At 42.8% G+C, this 25,346-nt stretch overlaps 1 protein-coding gene across 3 annotated transcripts in view; it reads left to right on the top strand.

Moving 5' to 3' along the window:
* creb5b (cAMP responsive element binding protein 5b) overlaps window positions 1–25,346 on the top strand; it is a 44,373-nt gene that overhangs the window by 5,278 nt on the left and 13,749 nt on the right. For 2 of the 3 annotated variants that reach the window (XM_085801981.1, XM_085801983.1), the window contains exons 1-7: window positions 402–580; window positions 5,870–5,947; window positions 6,507–6,600; window positions 8,367–8,488; window positions 9,814–9,968; window positions 20,102–20,228; window positions 21,610–21,720. In XM_085801981.1, coding sequence (XP_085658107.1) covers window positions 5,894–5,947; window positions 6,507–6,600; window positions 8,367–8,488; window positions 9,814–9,968; window positions 20,102–20,228; window positions 21,610–21,720 — 663 coding nt within the window. In that variant the 5' untranslated portion in view covers window positions 402–580; window positions 5,870–5,893. Of the gene's footprint in view, window positions 1–401; window positions 581–5,869; window positions 5,948–6,506; window positions 6,601–8,366; window positions 8,489–9,813; window positions 9,969–20,101; window positions 20,229–21,609; window positions 21,721–25,346 lie in introns of those variants that run through there. The other variant, XM_085801982.1, reaches the window with a different exon arrangement.

The raw sequence follows: 25,346 nt of genomic DNA, 5'->3' as shown, positions 1-25,346 counted from the left end.
TTTATTGATAACAATAATAACATAAGATAAAAAATACTTTATTGGAAAATAAGAGAAAATGTGACTTTTATCAGTAGCAGCAGTCAAGCTGGCTTTTGTGTCGAGCTGCCTGGCGCTCGCTACAGTATATTAAGTCGTAAGTGTGAGGTGATGAAGTGTGTGATTGAATCCCTTCACTTCGCACTCAGTTAACTGATGTCACTTGTGAGACGCCTCAGAGTACGGGAAACACAACTGAACCGTATACGTGCGCTTTATATTTGCATGTCTAATGGGTCAGCAGCAGCAGCAGCACCGGGGGATGCAGCCCTAGTGTGCTCGCACCACACCACCACACCCACTCCTGGTCCAGCACCGTCCCGTCCACGCCTGCCCCTCTCTCTGGGTGTGCATGTGTGCTCAAACTCCGCCCTGCTCGCGCCGCCTCCAAGCGGACCGCAATGATATAGAAGTTCAGGAATCCCACGTGACGTCACCCGGGGGTGACGTTATGCTTCTCTAAATAGATCGTATTGTAATCTTTTCTCAGTCCAACGTGGTTTCTTCTCTGAGACTGCTTCACATTTTCTACACTTGTTCGGTAAGTTGAAAACCTTTGGACCGTCGTGCAGTGCGCCATGCATGCGCCTCTGCAGGTTTGTTGCTGTGTGTTTAAAGCGCTCCTTGTTACTTTTGCTCCTCCGTTTTTTTTTTTTTTTTTCGTGCAACAGCTTGTTTTGTTGTTCGCCTCCTCCTCAGCAGTCCCGGTCAGAGATGCGTGTATGCGTGTGTGTGTGTGTGTGTGTGTGTGTTTTCTTCTCTGTCCTCAGTTTGTCTGTGGCTGCAACTGAGGGAGATAAAGTATCATGTTAGTTCTGATGGAGTGAGTGCATTGTCATGTCTCTTCGGGCCGGTCTGTTGACTGTTGTTGAAGTTGAACGCGGAGTCAAGTGCCGCTGCTGCCGCTCGGTCTGTCAGTCAGTCAGGTATCAGCGTCAAGTCTGCAGGAATTCACCTCAAGTCCCGCTGAACACCACAGACAGCGTTACTCCACACGTTTGCTTTTTATTGCACTTTACACCATCATCCGTGTTTTCGTATTAGCTCTCTACAGCACTGAACGCCTGGATCCCTGCATCATTGTCATGCCTGTCCCATCTCGGGATACATACGCATACGCATAGAGCGACACCGGCGTTTGTCCCAGACCGTGTGCGTGCTGCGGTTCACCAGTGATCCTCTTGGAAAAATGATATCCCGCTGGTTTTCGCTGGCCCATGCCAGTTAATAATAAAGAGACTGATGCTCCCGCTCCTATGAAATTTATGTTCCCTTTTCTCTTGAAGAGCACACAGTGACTAACATTACGTCATTCTGCAGGCCAGTCGATATTTGATTAACCGCTGAGATGTTGAGGGTTACTTTCAGGAAGGTTGTGCTGACGAGGCGCGCTTTGTGGCTGTGCGGGCTCGAAAAGAAGAAAGATGTTTTAATCATTTGATTACTCCCCGCTGTCATTATGTTTATGTGACAACACTATCAATAACCGCTCGCTCCTCGTGCACGCTGCTTTAAATTACTGTGTGGGCTTACAGCTTTATTGTCTCCCTTTAATTGGCTGTGTTAATAACACCTAATAACGTATTTAACTTTGATGACGATATCAGTAGATTTGATAATTTAATACAGACTCGTTTAATTTAACACCCAGCATCTTGATACACTTCAGTGGAATAAAGTAGCTTTTTTTTTTTTTAAAGGAAATTATACTTTAATGTTTTTTTCCACTCTTTTGTTGCAAGAAGCCTCACAAAAATGTTTGCAGTTATCCTTGGAGACTGATAACAAGTTGTATTCTCTCAGAAAAAAAACTAACAATAATGAACTAAAATCAAGCTTTAAAAAAAAAATTAAAAAAAAATCTGCTAAAATGAACTTGCCAATCGGTCAATGAAAATAATCCTAAAAATCAAAATAGGAATGATAGACAAGACATCATATCATCATTCTACGTGACTCTAACTTGTGTTATTTAGTAACCTCAACGCAGATGTAATTCTTCTCATATTTTGCTCAAAGTTAAGCTTGATTTGCAGTCCAGCGGCTCATTGCTGCAATGAAATGTGACCTACAATGAGTTTATTTGTTGTTGGCTGGTGCATGTGCTCAAGGTGAAGCTTTCCTCTAGTAATGATTGTACTAATGTAGGAAAGAGTCAAATGACACAAATCATAACACCAATCACGCAGGAGTCCAATCAACAGTTTGGCCATAGATGACTCATTTCAACTTCAAAAAAATATATATATTGTTTTTTATTTCTACATGGATCTTTTCTCTCTTTCTCTTTTCCAACAATGGTCTGAGACTTTTTGTGTGTAAGAATGTCAGTGGTGTTAGCCCCATGGGGGGACGCCTTTGTATTTGTTATGAGTTTACATGTGGTGGAAGAGAATAGTAATTGATAGTTATTGAGGTTTACATCACAGCAGTCTTTTTTGTCATGCATTCAGTTCAAGAGCAGAAGTTCAGGGCAGACATTGTCTAAGAGGGCCATGTTCCCTGCCTCAGGGATCGCCATGATCCTGCCTTGAACTTGTGCTGTCAAAGGCCCAGGCTGTGGGGAGCTGGAGATTAGAATTTCTGCGCGTGTTTGTGCTTGCTTTAACCCAATCTGCCTTTGCACCCCAACCCCTCTTTTCCTCGCCATATTGTTTAAATTCTAATATGCATCCTACCTGGAGAATTCCTCCCCAGCTCCTCTTGAAATTGAACGCCAGGCCCTAATCCTTCCCCTTGCTCACATCCGGATATAGTTAATATAAAGTGCAACCAAATTTCCTCTGCTAAACTAAAACATCTATATCAAATGAAAGCCAACCCCCCCCCCCTTCCAAGGAAAAGACGTTGAGCGCTGATAATCTAAAGTGTGAAAACTGTTGGATAATTCACAGAGGCATTCGCAGAATTAATGATTAAAAAGTTTTATGTGTCATGTGGTTTGAATTTCCTGCTAAATATGATGAAATTATTAAGTCCCATTTTAGAAACAGGAACGGGAAGGTAAAAGTTTAATTTCTGCATCTGTTTTAAAAATCTTTTTCTCATATTTTTTCATTAATGCTTTTTTTGCGGTATCAGTTTTTCGGATCTATTGTAGAGTTTCGGAGTAATTCCATAGTCACACAGGTGTTCAGGAAGAAAGCTGGAAAACAAATGTGGCAGTGATCATTGTATAAACCGCCGAAAGTTCAATGTAACTGCATTTGGGATACAAATATGCCCTCAAAATTTTGATCAACATCATCTATAACCAGCAGCATGTCCACAGGGCTTGAAGCATTGCTCCAAGTAGTTGCCATCATCCTGAGTCTTGTTCAGGTTGAAGATTGGGATCAGCAGTGTTGGTTGTGTTTGTTGTGTCAAAAGAGACCAGGTGAGTGTTTGGGGCCCAGTCGAAGAGTCGGACTGAACTGGTGACAGAAAGAGAGAGCAGGGCTCATTGCTCTCTGACAGAGAGACCCTGTCCAGACCCTGTTCTGCAGGCTTGGTCATGAAGTACAGCTTGTTAGGAAAACAGCACTGCTTAGCATAACACAACATTTGACTGTTTTGACTGTGCTTGAGGAAATAGTCTGTATGTACATGTGTGTGTGAAGGTATTCATGCTCAACATGTGACATGTGGCACTGGGTTGAGTTTCAGATGCATTGCAGGTAAAGGAGTTAATGAAGTTTGTGCTGTTTGTTTGTAATGAACAAAGCATCGGTGCTGAAAACTGTAGCTGGTCCAGTCATCACCAAGAGTAGACACGATAACTAATTCTGATGATCATCTTCGCTGTCTGTCAACAGAGAGGGCCAGCTTGGAACTTTTTTTTTTTAAAGCAACACTACAACAGAAAAAAAGTTTACTGTATATTTAATCTCCATGTGTTTTCATTTGCCTTTACTTTTATGGTGTCAGAATAAAGAGACTGGGTTTCTGTGCACCTTCTAGACTCTATTCAAATACACGATAAAGGCTCGATTCACTTCTTGAAGAACAAAATGAGCCGCAGCGTCCATAACTTTAGATCATGCTCAGCCCTCATCAGGGCCAGAGCTCAGAGCCTCCTGTGTGGAGCTTAAACCTTCATCACCGGTTTGCATGTTCTGTACCCCGAGACCTGCATGTGAAGTGTTAACAGTCCTCCTGCTCCCCCTGATCACAGCACTGACTCCAAGCCGGAGATGGTCCCTGTGTCATGCATGCTAACACTTGCTATATTCCCTTAACAACTACTAAATTAAACATCTGGCACAAGGTGCTGAGCATCTGTAGTGCTGGCATGCGGTGACTGGTCAGAGGTTGTTTGTTCGCGTTTGTCAGTTTCTAGGATAGTTTACACTGAATTGTACCGGACAATGATTAGACGTCCAAATACGAGACGCTCAGTGGAGCAAAAGCAGTCATCAACTGGGATGTTAGATGTAAGGCCAAGGGCTCAAGTCCAGAGAATACTCAAATAATACTTTTTTTCTATAGCTTAGTTTCTGAGTAGGCTGTAATCAGTTTTTCTACAAAAAAACCTTTTCTCATTTAATCAAATAAAGTGTGTAAGTGTGTCTGATGTCTAGACACAAGCAGCTTAACAAGAATTACTTGAGTAAAAAGCAGTATAGAAGTATTGAAATTAAGCAATTAATGCCGGAAATCTTGAACCGACTCTGACCAAGCCGTCAGTGAAGTGCAAGCTTTCAAATGAAGTTTGTTGATACCAGTTAAACATGCTGGCACAAAAACAAAGCACATAAAGACTCCCACTGACTTTTTCTGGTAAAATTGGTATCAATATATTTTGACTCTTTCTGCCTAAAGGTTAGAAAAGCTGTTGTTCTATTTTTATTTTTTTTTTAGCTGTTTTATATCTTAATGGTTAAAGTATTGAAATGTGAATAAGCCACAACAGAGTATAAATGTTGGGTCATTGCTCTTAGTTTGATTTTGACAAACTATAAAATGCACCTGCTGTTTTTGTCTCTATGACTTTGTTATATACGGTATATATATATTTTTTTTTTTTTAAATCAATGAATACAGAATGTATTTCTGTGTCATTGTGCCTGTTTCCTTTTCATGAATAAGTGGAGGGACAAGAAAATATTTACTTAATTTGTCGGCCCTTCATTTTTATGTGTCATGTGCTTCAGTTTGATATAGTTTTTAAGCAGAGGATAGGTTTGATGTGTAGTAGGAAAGTGTGTCCTCTTATTTACTTCGAATTATGATGCATTTGAACAGTAACTGCAAAAATGTTACCACTTCCTTCTCTTGTTCTCACTATGGCCAACTGCATGGAAGAAAATAAACATGCTGACCATAACTACAACGATAACTTGAAAATAATTTATAGCGTCAGCGATCGACATCTTGATGTTGTCCATTTCAGGTTAATTTCGCCATCGGTAAAAAAATTTTTTTTTTTCATTTTTTCATTAGTGGTTATTGTTGCTAATCCAGCGCCCTGTGTGACAGACCAGATTCTGTCACTTTGTGGTGAGAATAAACATTTGAAGACACATCGTTGAGGCTGTGGCTTCAATTTGGTGTCGGCATTTGGTTGGAAATGTCAAACGTGGTTAATTATGTCACCACTGTTTTCACCCACATACACACACCCTCCCTCTTTCTCAAGATAGATAGATAGATAGATAGATAGATAGATAGATAGATAGATAGATAGATAGATAGATAGATAGATAGATAGATAGATAGATAGATAGATAGATAGACAACAAATCTGTTTTAAGGTGTGTGACACATGAGTGCATTTTTCCTCTTGAATGCTCGCAGGGAAACAAGTCATTCACTTCCTCTGCTTGCCTCCTTCTTTTGTCCTCTTTTGTAGTTTTATGAGAAGTTGGCCAGAGTGATGAACTCAGACCAGGAAAGGCCATTCGTGTGCAACGCTCCTGGCTGTTCTCAGGTGAGTATGTTGAAATAAAACAAAGCAACGTTTGTGTGTGTGCAAGGGGGCTTGTTTTACTATACTTGTAGGGTCCAAACTGCTGGACCCCACATGTTTAAAGAGCCGTTTGAGGGTTAAGACCTGGTTTTAGCGTTAGGGGTAGAATTAGGTTCAAGTTAAGTCAAGGGAATATTTTATGTCAGAGATGGATCCCCACAATGGTGTGAGTGTGTGTGCGTGTGTGTGTGTGTGTGTGTGTGTGTGTGTGTGTGTGTGTGTGTGTGTGTGTATGCTGGCTTGTAATATGAAGAGGTGTACAATGAGGAGGCCTGAAGAGTAGAAACAGAATAGCATGGAACTGAGTGAAACACAAACTGTAAATAACACTGCAGGTGTAAAAATACCTATAGAAATGCTGTTTGAAGTCGACACCAAAGCTTAAGCTCTTTTAGGATATACTCTTCAGAGAACAGTAAACGTGTGGTTCAGCTTCAGAAGTAGAACAATTACTTGTCACTGTACATGCTTTTTTTAAATATATATATATATACAATTCTACTTCTTAAAACCTCAACAGCGATTCCCCACGGAGGACCATTTGATGATACATCGACACAAGCATGAGATGACCCTGAAGTTCCCCTCCATAAAGAATGACAACATGTTATCAGGTGAGTTCCAGCCACATCGATACAGACACACACTACCTCAGCACCCAGCAGGTGTGTGCCTCTGTGACTCATCCTCAGACACGCTCGTCTGTCATCAGAAAACTTTATGGCATGTCTATTCCAGTTGTTTACAGTGATGTAGATCATGTGACACATCCTAGCATCCCACTCAGCGCATACCACTTAAGCACAACAGCACGAGGAGACGCTGACGTATTATCGAAGCACGTTAAGTTAAATGTGCCCGTTTATTTGTGCGATTTGCATTTTCTCATCATCAGAGGCATGCATCTCACTATAGGACGACTGGGGAGATGGTTTACAACTGTTTTATGGATGCAGGGCTGTACGAGCCCCAGGTGACATGCTAATCTGTTCAAAGAAACATCAAATTCATAGATTGTGTACTGTAAGTGTCAAGCCAAGGCCAATCCATAAGTATAGATCTTCATTCCTAGAAATGTTCCTGCTGCACCGGACGACAGAGTGTCCTGCCTCGGCCGCGCTGCAGAGATTGTGTCTTCTTTATTATTTACACTCAGTGGACAGCAGGATCGGATTTTCTAGGCCAGGTGTCCTTATTGCCTGTTGTCTGAGTTACAGCTCCGGCCGTTTTTCTTACTGAGACCTTGACCTCAGGATGAAATAGTCAGTGGTTATACTGTAAGTTACAACTCAGCCACACATGGTAACATGCCCAAAACTGATCACAATAATTGTCTACTCTTTAGCCTTTAGTACGACAGCTGCTGCCTGAAAGTTAACCTCCTGTTCCATTTGTTAATACTTTCATTGACTCATTGGTATTTCTTTTATTAATAGAACTTGAGTTACATTCTCACTCTCTCCAGTGGAAAAAGGTGTATATTTAGAGTAAAACTGTATTTTGGGTACTGAGTTTGAGTCAATCCCCAGTCTAGCCAGAATGGATAAACAGACCATGAAGTATGCTTTTAGCCTTTGAAACAAGCCTGATCCTAAAATCACCTTCAACTGTCTGAAACCTGATCTGTGTGCACCCCCCACAACGTCAAGCTCACTGAGTTCAACAAATGAGACCCCCACTCGGTAGGTGGGATCTGTACTTCATCAGCTGGAATGGGGCTGTCAAATCTAGTATCTCTCTCTCCCTAACAGTGCTGAAGTGATGTTTTCCTAACATCGCTGCAGATATAGAACAACAATATCCATTTTTTCTGTGAATGGGTCGTCAATACTTTCCTTAAAGAATTTGTTATTCTAACTGGTGTTTACAAAAGCAAGTCAGAAAAAGACACTGTGTTTTAATGTGAAGCAGTATTAGTAAGAGTTGGACAAAAACATGAACATATGCATCGAAGACAAGGGTAACTGATTTTTCAAATTGAAGCGTTAATAACAACAATCATGCATGAAACAAAACAACTGCCATATCTATGATACTAATACAAATAGATCAGGGCTTAATTTATCCAACATGTACTGCACTTCTTGCTGACATAGTCTGTGTGATGTAATGTTGTACTGAGTGTACTGTTTGGTTGTTTTAGTGTTGTTATTATTGTATGCTTCATTTGTGACCCACCACAGGGCTGAAACTGTGGTAATATACGTCAAAATATTAACATGTACAACCCTTAAGAAATAAATAAAAATGATTTTTTTTAAAATTAAGAATGGTAAAAAAAAAAAAACAGTTTTGTTTTAGCTATAGCCTGTTGCTACTAAAGTATTAAGAATAGATTATTCAAATGCAAAAAATGATAACACTTTTATTTGATTTTCAGATCAAACACCCACACCAACACGTTTCTTGAAGAACTGTGAGGAGGTGGGATTGTTCAGTGAACTGGACTGCTCCATTGAGCAGGAGTTTTGCAAGGCCCAGGAAGAAGAAGATAGTAAACAGGTAAAAAAAAATGAGGTGAACCTAAAGCCAGAGCCTGACCACAGTGGTTACATCAGTACCTTGTGAACTTTTATCTGCTTCTATCAGTCATATCACAAACAACAGCCCACAACATGTTAGCAGTTAGACATGCTTTTAATAGATGGAGAACAATAAGACGTCATGCAACCGCACTATGCGCACTCAATAAGGAACTGATGACCACAGATATGAAGATACCTTTAATAGTTCTGCTATACCTTTTACTTTTCATCCAAAATGTAGTCACCTCCAGCCCCTGTTGTGCAGATGCCGCGCTCTCTGAACCCCATCAGTCTTGTTGACAGTGACAGACAGGGCAAGCAGGTGGAGATTTGTCACCCACCACAGGTGAAGAGAAAAGAGATCAGCTTCTCCACCTGTAACTTCAAACAGCTCTCCAGCCATCTCTCAGGGAGGGAGTCCTGTTTCTTTCCAGACATAAAGACGGACCCTTGAGACAACTTTTGTGGAAGCAATAAAAGACCTGGCCAGACATTCGCACATGTGAGCAGAGTCGCAGAGCTTTGACATTTGATAAAAGACGTGCTCATTTATGCACTATACATATCCCCTGAGGCACGTCTACCTGAAACACGGGTACTCGTCAAATCACCACAAGACTGCTTATCTAATGTCTGGGAAGATGTGCAGTGCACACTGAAGCTAAACTGTCATTGGGTGGTTTGTCTCTGAAGCTCACATGTGCTCAGGTCATGCCATGTCTAGCCTCCCGAGCCTGTGTGGTTTACGATGGGAGGCTCTGCTAAGTCAGCAGGAGGCGAGTCCAAGCAAGACTGTGGGAGCGCAAAACACAATAGGCAGAGATAAGGAGCAAAAACACTGAAAACTTAAGGAAAATACAGATCAGCCAATATAAATATAAAATAGTTACAGATGCATGTGCAGACACTCCCGTGAGAGGGGTTTTGTTGTTTTGTTTTTTTGTTTCATTGTTGCCAATGGCTGCTTCACCTTCTGTTTGTTTTACTCCAAGATGTGTGAGCTTTGGAATGTATATGCCATTATATGTAACAGAGGTAAAACACAAAGTGTCCTGCAGGGTAAATAACGATAAGAAAGCCTGGTTTTCATTAAACTCATTGTTTCCCTAACTCGACTCAGAAAAAGCCTGTAGATGATAGTTTACAAAGTTCCTCATTACCAATTCAAGCTGGGTGTATAGAGCCCAAGGCCAAACAGTTGTAATGTGCGGGTTTTGCGTAAAATACAACTTGCTGGGAAAAGTTTGACACCCCTGACAGATGTATACCTTCTTTCTTTTCTCCTCTCCCCCCTCTCTGCAGAACATCTCACTGCACGGCCAGGGAGGCCAAGGCCAGCACCAGCAGTCCCACTCACGGATGGGCAACCATGATACCAGCATAGTGATCCAGCAGGCCTTGCCCTCTCAGTCCAGCTCCGTCATCACTCAGGCTCCATCCACGAATAGACAGATCGGGTGAGTGAGCAACACAATCAGAAAATCTTGCAAAACATCAGCAAGATGAAATTGAGTAACAGTGGAAAAAATGCAGATTTAATTAGACTCGCAATAGAAAACACAGAAAGAATAGTTTTTGTATTATTAATTTCGTGTGGGTGGGTATTTGGAGTTTCTTTTGTTACCATTGGATAGAAGCAGTGTAAATAACTGCTGACAGACTGAACATTATCTGAGAAGTGCAGCGATCGGAGTGTATCCTCTCACCTCAAGAGTGCCCCTGTTATAGCTGCAGCCGTAGGCTCAGCCTGGTCCCTTTGTGTTGGTGCCGATTGTCATCGCGCCGTAGTCTCTGAGGTAATGTCAGTATTTTGTTACATTTTGAGCACAGTGTGTGTGTGTGGGACTGGCGATTCATGTTTTGCTGTTCATTCAGTATTGTCCCACAGCAGAACATGCCAAAGAGGGTCCCAGAGGACACGATGAGGTCATTGTTGAAGCCTCAGTTGTGACTGCTCTTACGACGGTTTAGCATTTCATGCTCTAATATAGTTCTTTTCAATGTATGGGAATGTCAGCCACAACATTAGCACTCTCTTTCTCTGATACCTTTGCATACAGGTGTGTAATAACAGCCAATATAGAAAATATAGGCTATTAATGACAATCTTAGGGTAGCATAGGGTGCTGCTTGTCATTGACCTGCAGTCTTGAGTTGTCAAAAAAAGCATCATGAGCTTGATATTTTACAGCTTTTGTGTTTGAATAACACCATAAACACAAACATTTACACACACTTTTTTTTTTTTTTTTTTTTTACCTCATGAGGGCACTCCACTGATATCCCTTACCCTCTTACCCCATCCACCTTCAAACCTGTGCCAGGGCTTTGTTACTGTAAACCAGGCCTGTGGCAAGCTGGTTAGACATTGAGATGGCTCAGTGTTATAGACCTGCGTTGTGTCGAGGTTGTCCTGTGTAGATTTACAGCTTGAGGAGCTAGTGAATATTGGATGGGAGGCCCATCACTAAGCCTGACTGACACCCCGTCAGGCTCTTTGTCGTGGACAGGGGTGGAATTTCATCCCCTTGGAGGAGCAGCAATCACTGCCAGTAACGGAGACTTTGCAGGGCCTGTTTCACCTGAGTTTACCTGTCATTAAAACTCCTGTCCTTGCTAAAGCTTTTTTGATGACAGACCACAGATCTTTCATTGAATTGTTGGCAGACTGGTGGTTTTACTGCTTGCACACATTAAAATGCATCACTTAAAAATAAGAGGTGCTGCTTTATATTACAGTTGGTTTTTAGCCACAGAGCAGCCCAGCTGCAGTTGTATGTGCAGCAACTACAGTGACATCACTTGTTTACAAGGATGGTTGTGTCCGAACACATGAATAGGATGAGCAGATTCACACCAGAAAAGACTGATCTGGAAATGTTCACATCAGCAGGAAAATGAGTTGAGGAAACCCCTCTACTGAGAAGCAATGCTTCCACAGGAAGCCATTAGGGCCAACCAAAGGCTCCATGCACAGAGTTTCTCCACAGGAACTTCCTACAATAAGCTGGACACTTCATTGGCTAGCTGTCCTCTGTCCAGACGGAGAGTTAGGGGCGGACTGACGGTCCAATCACTGGTTCCATGTGACGCCTTTCATAATTACCCTTTTGTCCTGAGAAGCCATCTTACTGTAATTATAGTCTCCAATATGTTTTTATTTTTTTCTGAAGACATGAGAAGAGAAGAGACTCATTTAAAACTGAACTTAAATCCATTGTGCATAAGTTATTTACAGTGCAAATGTTTATACTTAGATTTACTCCAAATGACTTTAGAGACCATTAAGAAACAGTAATCCTTGTCAAGAATGGTAACGTTTGTGTATGTGATCACTGCAGGCTTATAAAGCTTTTAATCTTGACACACTTTATGGAGCTCTGTGGTGAATTTATCTCTGAATGAGACAAAATCACCAAACAAAATCAGTTTAATCTCACTTCCATCTGCTTCCTCGGTTTGTTCCTCTGCTCTGCTGAACGCACAGCGTGAGCATCCAATGAATTAGGATAACAAGTCATTTTCATTGCTCCACAATGTTTACTAAAGAGCTTTGAGGCTTGGAATCAATTAGGATTGGCTTTCCTCAAGTCCATTTACTTTAGGGTTGAGCTAGGCCTGCAGCTGTGAAACCTGAGGACCTCTCTCTCGCTCTCTTTTTCTCTCCCCCTCCCTCTGCTCTGAGTCCCTAAACAAGGTCTTTGGGGAGCTGCACTGACACAAACCAGTGTTAAAACCAGGCAAAACAAAGAGCCAGCAGATCTTAATGTCACGGCTATCATTATCATACAAAGGGAAGCGGCGTCCAACAGATTTGAATGTGCTCTGCTTTTCATTTATAAACATCTGGTACTGAGTTATGTCAGAGTTAAATGCGTTGGACATTACGAGTCAACCATGTGACATAGGACATTCTGTAGAAACCTCAACCTTTTGACTTGTATCTGTGGATGAGTGGGTCGATGGGTGTGGGCATAAGGAATTAGAAACGAAACTCCTCTTTTCTGGCTCAAGACTAGAACTCCAATTGTTTCCATCACATAGCACAATCAACCTGAATGCAGCTGAGTTAATTGGGCAGTGATTACAGTACAGATGTGGTCAAATATCTGATCATCGATTTGTGATGACATGGTGTTTGATTTTCTCTTTTCGATTTTGGCTGCGTGTTGAAACAGGTGCTTTTGTCAAATGAGGACTCTGTCTTGAATAGTTAAAATTACAATTGTGGAAACCACCTGTGATTGTTGATGTCAGGCGGTTTTGGTTTGTCACCATCTAAACAAAACAATATTTAACTTTTTCAAAGTTGTTCTTGTGCAAATGTAACATGAACAGTTTCTTATTTGCGGTTTGTATACTGTGACTTCTTTTGTCTCTTCGAATGTGAAAGATTTATTTTTAAACTTAACTCGTTGATGATGCCCAACCATGTGCAACTCTAAGTTTGTAAGTTTCAGTCACATTAATGTGCAAGGCTCTAAGGAAGTCAATTTGTGGTTTCATTTCCCATGCTGCTTTAAATGCACGATATATTTCACACCTCAGGGCCACCATATACTTGTGGTCCTTGTTTTTGCCTTTGAGGGAAGTAGCAGAAATAGATGTGGGTCTGCATGCCTTCAAAAGTTTTTTATGCAAAGACAAAATGTAGAGTTATGTTTGCTGTGAACTTCAAGTGTTTTGTCAAGAAGACTGAGTGATAAGCTGATTAATCACATAGGACTGCAGGGTAAAATATCTCATGTGGGCTGCTGTGTCTGCCATTCTTTCTTTTTCAAAGATTTCTTGATTGTTTCTTGCACTTTCTATAAAACAAAAGTCAATTGGCACCGCAAATGTAATTTCATGTGCAAATGTCACATACTGGATATATCACAATTCAGAAGCTTTCAGCTGTTGACAGATATTACTGCTCTCACAGCGCAAATAATTAATCCCATCATGTAGTATTAATTGTTTTGATTATTTTGATCCTAGCATGCATTGCAGATTACAACTTAATAGAGCGCTTAACACCTTTTTCCATGCGTACTGTATAACGAAACAACTGTGTCGATTTCTGCAGCCATTGTCCCTCCACACCTATGCACAAAGTTATGGGCTTACGACCTTGTGAACTTCACAATTTAACCAAAACTTCCTTTGTTATTGTTTATGATTAGATTGCATTGAGAAAGCAGTGATAAGGAGGGAGGTCCCTCCTGACTGCAGGAGCAGGGGGACCTCTACAAAATGCCTGAGGTGCCCTCATGGTCTGACTTGACAAATGCCCTTTCCACTGGCAAGTACAGGAAATAATCACAACCATGTAGGCATTGCAGTGCTAATGTACACAGAGTAGTAGCAGGTGGAGAAAGCATAAGAACAAATACACATAGGTAAAACAAAGGTGTAAACAATTACAAAAAAAGGAAAGAGAGAAAAAGAAAGAGAGAGAGCGCAGGATGTACATCTGACCTGAATTAAGATGAGCTCATTGTGTACTGCAGTGGGTTTAATAGTGCGTTTGTAGAGGAACGCCCAGACTCTGTTCCCTCTCATTCCAGCGGGGCTGTGTCATCCCTGCCCCGGGGCCACCACACATGCAGGCTCAAGCACAAGCAACTCACACACAGGGACATGCCTCACAGCTCTGGGGAGCGCAGGGATCACAACGTGGGGAAGTGTGGAAAAGGGGGATCAGAGGTGGACAGAGGAGAGGAAGAAAGGGATCAGAGGTGGATGGAGGAGAGGAAGAGGGGGATAGGAGGTAGATGGCGGAGAGGAAATGAAGGATCAGGTGGGTGGAGAGAGAGAGAGGTGTAAGATGTGGAGGGCATAGGGTTTATACCAGGATGGTAGGTAGCAGCGTTAAGGGGAGGATGAAAGACATGTCTGTGCAACAAAAGGAAAAGGTACATCATGTTTGGATGGAGGCATGAACCGAAAAGGAATGAGGACAATGTAGGTGTGGGAAAAAATGCACTGGGATTATGAAAGGAAAGTAAGGATGGAAAACTAAATGAGAGGCAGTGGGATGAGACTGTTGGTGGAAGACAGACTTCAGGTGGCAGGATAAGAGAGAGAGGAGCTGGTTGAGGGGGAGAAGGACAAAGTTTTTGAGAGATCAAGAGGTAGAAGGATAAAGTATCACTGAAAGCGAAAGGGGCTGTGTATGCCAAACGTTACGACACCAGTCAGGTGCTGCTGACAGATGCCAGGTTAGCTTGTAACAAGATGACACAGTTGTTGCTGAAGAGAGTTTCTGATTCACTGGTTATAGGAATGTCCTGACATGCTTTTTACTCTTGCTGAAAATGAAAGGCAGCTCATCTTCACGGTCCCTCTGCCAATGGCATCTATTGAATCAAAACAATATTATAGATGGTGAATAAATACTGCAGTACCGATGCAAATTTGCTCCAGAGTATCATTCACCTCCATTCCTCAACTGTGCTTTGGCATGGCTTTTCTCAGCTAGAGGCTCCCTAATGTGAGGACACCCCATCCCAGATCCATCCCAGTGCTGCACCCTCCCAGCATCAATCCCTCCTCTGGCCCGCTAATAAAAGTCAGCCTGTGTCGTAACCCATTAGGGCTGATTTATTTGATCAGATTCGTATTATTTCCTCAGTCCAAACCCCATGGCACTCTCCTCCCACCAGTGATTAAAGGCAGTAAATCAGGGGCAGGTCCTGTGTAGTGTTTACTCAGAGAGCCAGGCAGCTGCAAGCTGTTTGAGGCCCTTGTTTCTCCCTCTGTTTACCTCCGTTCCCATGGCGACTGCACCACCGTCTCCCGAACGTCTGGAACTTGGCCCCGGGCTGTTTTGGTTACGTTCGAAAGTTTTTAGCTGCTGTGTCTACCCAGAGCTCGCAGTGACTTCACCCAACGAGGAGTGAGAGCAGTGATGTTGGACGAGTCAAGGAGGAAAAGAGAGGGAAAAGTGAGAGGAGGAGAGGAGGGAGGGACAAAATCTGGGGGTAGGCAGGCACAGGGTGGGGGGAGGGCGAAAAGCCAAGAGCATTACATCATTGCTGGAGCAGAGTCAGAAAGGGAAGGATATGAGTCAGTGGACTGACTGCACCTCTCTCTCCCTCGCTAGCTCCTCTTGGACGGCAGCCAAGCCCCTTGTGTTCAAGTCCCCAGTACTTGAGCTGGAGTTGGGATTGTGGGGATTGGGACAGTAAAGATGAGTGTGTGTTTGTGTGTGTGTGTGTGTGTGTGTGTGTGTGTGTGCAGGCTGCTGGATTTGTAGGTTAGAGCAAGCAAGTCCGGAGGGGCTTGAGTCGAGGTGTGGGCACCCTGAGGGGTCCAGAAGAGAGTTATCATGGATTAACGGGACAATGAAGGGCTGTCAGTTGTGCTCCATCGGGCGGGGGGTGGGGGGGTGGGGGGGGAGAGAAAAAGAGTAGGATAACTTAGAGAAATAAACTATGGAAGAGGTGATAAAAAAGCAAAAAGAGGGACTCAGGGAGGGAAGAAGGTCTAGCAGTGATGTCATGGTGGAGTGAATGTGGGTGGGGGGGTGGTGCAGTGGTGGTTCTTGGGCGGGGATTGTGGAAGAGAGCGCAAGGCACTCAGTAATGTGAGAGTGCAGGGTCAGGACTGCAGAGTGTCTACCTGCTCTCCCCAGGGGCCCACAGCCCAGGCTATTATCAATCCCCTCAGTGGAGCCACAGCCTGTCATTATTCACTCACACACACACACACACATGCACGCACACACACACACATGTTCACACACACACACACACACACACACACACACACACACACACACACACACACACACACACACACACACACACAGCTTCATAAACATTCACACTCTGGCCTCATGCACTTATTCACGCATGCACATGAACACAGATGCGCAAATCTATGGCACATGTCGGATTGATGATATTTTTCTAAGCAAACAGAAGTGGCAACAGAAAGCAGAAGAGAACTAAAAAGAAGAAGAAGAATAGAAACATGCAGCTCTAGCTCAAGAGGTGAAGCGGGTCGTCCGCTAATCAGGAAGCCCCTGAGTCCTGGTTCCATCCCCAGATCCTATATAGTCCATGTCTTGAAGTCAAAGTATGAATGTGTGTTATCTGGAAGTGTAAAGTGCTGCTTGAATGTGACCAATGGTAAAGAGCACTTTTAATGGTCATTGAGACTAGAAGAGTAGTACTGCTTAAATACTGTTCATTTACGTAACGTTTTATTTTTATTATTTTATTGTTTAACCGAATACTTTATTCACCAACCAATTCATTAAAAAATGAGAAGGCCAACCACTCAGGCAATTTCACCTGCAGTAAATCCTCAGATCCATTAGACGCCCTTGAAGATTAAAAATTGTCATAGAAAAGAAACTGTTCTCCAGGCTCTCTAAGTCAGAGCAATGAAAAAAGTAATATAAAAGCCTTTATTTATTCAGGCATACAGTATGTGTCGAAACACACTGACTGTCATCGGACTCACAGAGACTTTACGAGAGCAGAAAAAGTGAAAAACAATAGTGGAAATACCCATCATACATTCCCAGAGCCCAATATATGACAACTTAAAATTGCTTGTTTGGCTGCTTAACAGTTAAAAACCGGGAAAGAGGCAATTAAACATCATACAATGCAAACTAAAGCAGAAAATATTCACATTTAAGAGGCTGGAACCAGCAAATTTGGGGGATTTTTGCTTGAAAAACAACTTGAACGATTATGTGATTATCACAATTGTTGCCAGAGAGTTAAGGATTCTAAAAAAGTCGCTTTTTTCACTAATTGTGGCTTTTTGCCGGCAGTTAGTCTAAAATGTCTTGATTTATCAGCAGAGTCAGCACAAAGCCCAGTTAATCTCAAGAGGAAGTGCTGTCAGATGTCAGTGTTGTTTTTCCTCCCACTGGACAAGCAGGTTGTGTTTTGGTGTGTGTGTGTGTGTTTGTGTTTGTGTATGTGTGTGTGTGTGTGAGGTGGTGACGAGCTCCCACCACCAGCAGGTGAGCTCTGCTAACAGACAGGCTTTAAAGTACAACCTGTAAAAGCTTCAAAAGAGCCTTTCTTCTCTCGAGAGCTGGAACCTGACGTGTCTGTGCTGTGTCCTGACCTCTGCCAGTTACGGACTCTCACAAGTAGCTCTGTGTCAATAAATTTCTTTTTCTTTTCTCGAATGAAGACATAAATGAAGACAAACTGAGACTTTTCTTTTCACCCAAAGCTGTTGGTTGTTAGGCTGCAGCCTGATTGAACTTTCCTAATGTGAACACCAGCACTTAACTGATTGGTTATTGTCCACTCTGAGTGTTTTGTCTAAATCAGAAGAAGAGTCCTTCTTTATGTGACAATAGGATTGTATATTATTTTTATGACTTAAATCACTACAAATTAAACAAAGTACTCTGAGTGAGCTAAATCCAAATTGTGAGTGTAGATTTTATAGACACAGTTATTTGTAGATATGTTTGTTTAAAATTAGTTTTAAGATAACATATCTAGTTCTACAGTCCATAAAAACAGCAGGCAGCAGTCATACCGAATAAAATTTAGCAAAACAGTTTTTATCTACAAAATCAACATCGTTTCACTGCCACTGCCTTGTGACTGTTGTTTCATCACCTTAAATGCAGGCAGAGGGAAACTGTGTTGATGTAGTGCACTGCTACACTGCATACCTCATTGTACTTTCATGACTTTTCCCATGTGGAAATGTTTGGATTCGCGGTGTTGCTCAGATGTCATATGTGCTGTTAAATGAGTGTGATTGTGATAAATTGGGATGTTAGACAGGAATGACACACAGTAATGGTCCTGTGTGTGTGGAGCAATCTAAAATGTCTGGAGCGTAAATGCACATATTTAGGTCTGGAAAAATACAGGTATTTATTCAGGTGGGGGAGCGTTTGCTCTGGTAAAGCCCCCCCATTTGGCCATCACTCGCTCACTACTCACCATTACGGTAATCCAGCCTATGGTGTGGTCAATTGATTACATTAACCCATTGAACACAGCTAACCTAAATGCTTCTCGTTAGCACTAATTTCTAAATGCTCAAGGAAATGGAGCTTTATTGACTGGTTGGTGGCAGCATTCATCCTGATGATACTGATAACTGGAGAATTATTGATTCTCCTAATTCAGGTTTGTTAAAGAATCAAATGTTTCGAACGCTGGTGTTTTCTGGGGACTGTTTTTGCAGGGACTGTATCCATGGGGGTTTAGCAGCACCCTGCAGCTGGGAATCGGTGTTCTTACAAGCCGGGATTTGGTGGCAGTTGTATAAATGATGTCACCATGTGCAGATGGAGTGGTCTGGGTTTTTTTTTTTTTTTTTTTGGGATAGCTGCAGCCTTGAACCAGTGACTGAGACAGGACTGCTGTCAGTAGTTTAAGCTTAGCCTGGGCCTCATCCGTACATGTGATTTATTGATGTGGCCGTGAGTGTGGATAGGCCCGTTGGTCCGCAAACGCTTTTGTGGTCACCGAGGGAGATTTTCCCCACAGGGCTTCCACCGCTGTAGCCGTTTCTAAATGCGATTCTCGTCATGCACATTTCATGTGGTTGTTATGACAAATATTATTCATTCATCATCACTATCATCATTATTCATCCATTGTATTACATATGTTTAAAGTGCATCCAAAAACTCCCAAGATGCTTCAACTTTCAACTGCAGCATGAATACACGCTCACATACTGCAGAGACAAGTAGAAACAATAAACCAAAAACACACTGGGAAAAACCATTTGTTCTAAAATAGCACAGATGTGAAATGAATAAGTGCGTGAAATGACTTTTAGAGTGTTTTCCTGTAGCAGTGTCTTGTCGAGTGGAGTAACCATAGTGTAAGGGTTGTTTTCAGTGCAATGCACTTTGTAGATAGCCAGGCCTCCAACCATGGAGCCAAAGTCAGAAAAGGCCTTATTACCTTCTCCTCTCTGGAACATGTACTGTCTATGCAAAGAAGTACATCTATTTAATGCATATAGGTATGAAACCCTGTGCTCATCACAAACTACTTCCACTGTGATCAGCAACATTTACTCTGTTCCATCAAAACCCACAAAGATGATGTCTGTGCTGGAGTTAATTCTTTATTTTATATAGATAATCAATAACTCTCTCAACCTCAGTTTTTAAATGTGTAGTTGTTGGAGGTTTCAAGGTGACTTTAGACATGAAGCAGTACTTAATTATTTCCATGTTTCCCCCCAATGTTTCCTCCTATAGGCTACCTCTTACTTTTTGTCTAGTGTTGTCTTGATGCATTTACCATAAATACCACATTTATCTGTATATATTCCTAAAGCATTTAGTCTTGTGTTGACCTCAGTATACATGGTACCACGCTAATTAGCATATAAGCAGTATGCAAACACTGTTGGGGATACTGAAATATAGTTGTAAGTAAATGTAAGGAAATGTATATAAATATATGATATAAATATAAATACAGCTGTGTTGTACTGCATAATGATCAGTCATTACTGTATATGTTTATATCCCTTAATTAATTAACATAATGTGTTGGTTGTTGAGTCTATATGTCAAAACAAGGAATAATGCTGTCAGCTTATCCATAACGTTCTTTGTCTGTGTCTTTCTGTGTGTGTGTCTTCTCAGGCCTGTCCCCGGGTCTCTGTCCTCACTGCTGCACCTACGAAACAGACAGAGACAGCCTCTGCCAGCCTCTATGCCTGGCACACTGCCAGACCCGACCATGCCTGGCTCCTCCGCTGTGCTGATGCCCGTGAGTACAACAATGGAGCACAGAGCACATTCACTCACGGGTGCACTCACACATGCAGAAGCAAAAACCCACTCACTCATGTAGTAGGTGACGACAGTGTACATTAAGACTGCAGATAAACTTTGTAGACTTGCACTTTCGGATGTTCTCTGTCACTATTAAAATGACTCCCAGCCCGTAGTCAAGGAAGTCGAATGTTGTGTATAAGAAGAATTCAGTGGAGGTTCTAAATGGAGACTTTCTTTCATTCGCAATTTAACTAAAAACGATTTCGAGGACCCACATTGGGAAGGTGAGGAATGATAACAACCCAGTGAAGGCTCCTCGTATCAGGATTCTAATGATACAACATATGTTCTCATTGTAACATAAGACAGCCCGTGTTTATGGTATGGAAAAAAAAACCTCCCATGTTTATTAAATTAAGAGCTAAGCGATTTTGGGGAAGATTGACGGTTCAGGAAAGGGGTGCAGGTTTGGGTGATATTTTTACACAAAACACACTTAGTGCAATTAAGGCTGTGTGTCACGTTCGAGGCCTGAGTCTCTGTGGACAAGGGGGGGAGTGGGGGAGTGGGGGTCAGGCAAAGGGGGGGTGAAGAAGGGGCCGTTCCCAACAGAAACCAACACACCACCCAGAGTTCAGCAGCTGGGGAGGCCTCAGCAGTGTGCACACACACACACACACACACATATGCATGCAGACACACACACACACACACACACACACACACACACACATACAAAGGTTTCTTCTTTCCTGCATATGTTGCTCAGTGAACGCAGCTCACATCATAACCCCTTGCAGATGACCTCTCACCCCTGTCAACTTACCCAGCTGATTTCCTCACATTCAGGTTTCATCTGTGACACACGGCCACGGTGGCCTGGAAGAGTTATAGGGCAGCTGGGAACCACACACATACAGTGGGGTCCAAAAGTCTGAGACCAGTGCACAAGACAGATTCGCCGTATTAACACGTACTGCGCCATGAGAGCCCGGGGTTTGATGTGTTAGTCAGACTCACCACACTATTATCAGAAACACACACACCCCTGTTGCACGGGCTTCCTGTGTTAAGTCCCTCAGTGCTGGCTTCCTGTTTTGGGTCAGTTCCAGTTATCATCACACAGAGCCGTGCACAGGGCAGCCTGTCATGTGAAATCAGTCTCTCATGTGCTCTCATCTCATCCCACATAGTCTCACCCCTTTAATGCTGAAACCTTTTTCTGTGAAAGCAGTGATAGCATCTTGTTAAGGCCTGACAACAATTTAACAACAATAATAAGTACGAAAAATCAAAGCGACAACTTGTATCAAAACGTTTGGTTCTTGGAGAACAATGTGTTTACACTTGTATCATGCTGTTGTAAACTTCAGATGGAGAGGCAAATGTCCATGGGCTCCAATATGATGGGTATGCAAGGACCCGCCCACAGCAGCTCCTGCTCTTCCACTCACATTCCCTCCATGCACTCAGAAGCCAAACTGGTGAGTATATACATGTATTCACTTATACACATTTACACACACACACAAAGTGTTGCAACTCTCTTTTCCACTGGGCTGTGCCAGCAAAGCTGTGCTCTTAGGTCTGTGTGGATTTCATCATTTGGTGTGTAATCAAAGCTGTGTCTGAACCTGCCAGTGCTGCACTGGAGACTCTGGCTGGAATAAAGGGCCCTTTATGTGGTTGTGGTTGGGCTGCCCACTGACTGCCTGATGTATATCTTAATGTACAGAACATGTTCTGTAGGTCCTGCAACTTGTTAGCACTAGTTTAACAGCGGGGGAAAAATCAAATGACCTCATCCTTCACAAAGCAGGCAGTTAGAGCGGTGGGAATGAGACGTACCTGAGAGAAGGGAAAGACAGAATGTGGACAGGTTTTCAGCGTTAAGAAGTGTAGGGAAAGACTGAAAGAGGGGAAAGCAGAGGAGAAGGAGAAAGAGACCTTCCGACCAGTCCAGTTATACATGCCAAAGGCTGACAGTGTGCCTCTGATTAATGTCAAATGGTTAAATGGTTACACTCTGGTGATATGAACTGATTAATACTGTAGCAACATGAGTATCAGCCAACCTTTGTTTTCAAAATAAACAACTCTGAAAATAGGGGAAAAAGGTTTCATATAAATAAGAGCAAGTGTCGTGATGTGGATATCAAAAAAATCACAAACCATATTGAAAAGCATTGGCCGGTCTTGTGTTTGGAAAGGTTTGCTGATAGCTGAGTTTGCTGCAGAGAAACATCATGTGGATGGGAGAGTGAGCGAGAGGGAGAGGGAGAGGGAGAGGGAGAGAGAGAGGAGGTAGCAGAGGTCATTAGAAGAGTTATTGCTCTGATAGAGGAGAGCGGGAGCATTCCCAGGGCATTTAATTCTCCCTCTTCCTCCTGCTCTCTCAAGATTGATCGTCTTTGTAGTCTTTTGAATTTCTTCAACTGTTCCTATGGTAACACGCTGGGGTAACACAATATTAGTGTATTAGGCTTATCTCTCCTCTGGCCGTCATCCAGACACATCTTACCCCCTTTTTTTCTCCTCCTATCTATGTAATTGAATTGTAAATGCTCTGTTAGGCCTCCCATAAACATATGCAGTCACTAAATGGCTACAGGCCCCTGGATCATGCAACTTTCTGGTTAGTTGGCCATTCAGACACGAGGCACGGCAACCAAATGTGGATCAATTGAGATTCTGCTCCCTGATGTCTGAACGCAACTGATGGAATTCCACGATTGTGGACCGAAAGTGAGAGACTAATTGTGTTATCGGGGTGCGATCTCCAGCGTGAGTTTCATAAGCATAGACGGGGTTTCTAATGTCTGTAATATCCGCGCCCGGGCCGGGTCGATAAATACGGCCTCGCTATCGGATAACTGGGCCATGATCAGGCCCATGTGTCCCCTGCGACGTTCTCAATCCGGCTCTAATCGCATTACCCCAACCATGTTGACTTTCCGCCAATGGGAAATCTCCGCACTGTAACCCCACACCCCCGAGGCATGGACCTGGATACACTCTTTCTGCTCAACGTTTACATTGTGAGAGCGGAGAAGGGGATTGAGTGGGACTTTGATAGACATGAAGGAAACTGATAGACAGGCCGAGGGAGCAGGGGGAGTTGAAAGGCGAGAGACGGTATTGATATTCTGAGACACCAAACAGTGAGCGAGTGAGAAATTGGAGGAATTCTTTGTGAGTGACATGAAAGGACTTCTGCTCGGCCTAGTCTCCCGCGCTCCTCTCCATGTGTGCATGCATGTATGCCCATACATGTGTGCTTGTGATTGTTTGATATTTTGTGGTAACTGGAGGCCTCTGTAGCAGGATTAACCCTCCCCTTCCAGAGAAAGCATGCCCAGAGCTTTGGCTAATGAAGGCTAATTGATTTTGTGGTGGGCCAGAGCAGCACAGAGGCCTGTCTCTGGTGTAAATAGTTAATGAGCCGAAGGACTGCTGTGGCCCCTTGGGGACTCATATCTCGCTCTAAGCCCTCTGTTTGTGCTCTCTCGGCCAAAGACTGTATCTGCATCAGTGCTCATCTTTGTTCTCCTCTATCTCTGATTTTCTCCTTAAGTGCCATCGTTTAAGTGGTGCAGAAAAGCCTGATGGTGTAGTAACCGACTTGCATGTTCTCCCTTGTTGCTTTTAGCCTTGGAGTGCTTTATTAGTTTTGGTTCAAGTGTTTCTTTCTTCTTGCGAAGCGCTGGTGCTCATGGTGCCGGGTGTGGTTGTGTTCTGCTCTGTTGTGGTCAAGGGAATAGAACGGTGCGTGTTGTGTGCTGGAGGTTGTGGGATAGTTGACCCTCGCAGCGTGGAGGAAACGCTGCAGAGAGGAGGCCAAGTTCCACAGCACGCTGGCCAAAGCATTACGTCAGCGCTCAGAGCCAGTTCTCCACAGGGCCTCGCAAACAGTTGCACACACACACACACAGATACACACACACATGCACGAATACACTGCCTCTTCCAGCTCTGTGTCATCCTCCTAGCACGTTGTCAGATAGTAACACAGCCACAACACACAAACACACGCTTTTTTAGTCCGATACTTGAAAACAAGTTCTAAAATTCCACGTACACATGTGCACAGAGCACATGCACACTGTAAAAGTGCACGTGCGCATACTGTAAGTGCACTGTATCCTCCTAAAAACCTTCCTCTCTTGCTCAGATGGTTTGATATGTTTGTTTGCATGATGAAAGACATTTGCTATCATTTCTCATCTGTAGCAAGGAAAGCCCAAACAAGCCCTTATCAGGCTGGTTCCAAATAACATCTGCAAGTGCCAACTATGGGATATGACTCAGCTGCTGTCAGTGGAGCTCTTTTCAAAGTATTGCACTTCGGCATTGTTTTTGTGTCTCCTTTAAATGAGTTCCATGCTTTCCACACATCCTCCTTGCCTGCTAATTTCAGACAGAGGGGCCTTGAAACAGTTTGGTGTTGGTGTATGAAAATGTGTTATTTATTATCTCCCAATATCTATTGTTTACATTGTTACTAAGGACAATAAATTTGTCACTAAGCATCAGGCTAGGTGCTGAGTTTTTTATGAGGTAAACAATACTATATGTTCCTTCATTGCAGCTCTCTTGGCTGTGGAGCTGGCACTAGATGGGTGGATGACATAATTCCTGGCATGCTCTAAATGTACTCCTTTTTTACTTGAGGAGGGAAAAAAACAGCACGTCTCTTAAAGAAACATTTCATAGGACACAGGAGGACCAATAATCAAAGTGTTTCAAGCGCACTAACGTAGCTTTTTACATTTTATTTACACAACCCTGACTGTTCTTATGTTTCAGTCTAGTTATAGAACTGGGCTTTTGGGTTAATAGGCATAAAGACCAAGTTTTTCCCTAAAGAGAGAACAAGTGAAAAATGAGAGTTAAATACATTTTCTGTTAAGAAACAGCAAGTCAAGAAAAGCTGTGAAGCAGCCACAGATGTGTCCATTTTCAGCTCTGCTTTACAGAGATTGATTGAGCGATTAGCTCAGTATGAAGTCATTTGTAAGCAGTTAAGCCATTAGCGTACGTGGTAACCCTGTTACGTGTTCCATTCATTTTCTTCCACTGTAGTAGGAGAGCACCTCTGGCTAGACCTCCC

The sequence above is a fragment of the Trachurus japonicus genome, chromosome 16 (genome assembly GCF_045865225.1).
Source record: "Trachurus japonicus isolate A0001 chromosome 16, Traja_1.0".
NCBI lineage: Eukaryota > Metazoa > Chordata > Actinopteri > Carangiformes > Carangidae > Trachurus > Trachurus japonicus.
Note: the sequence above shows the minus strand (reverse complement) of the source record. Positions and strands in the feature narration are given on the sequence as shown.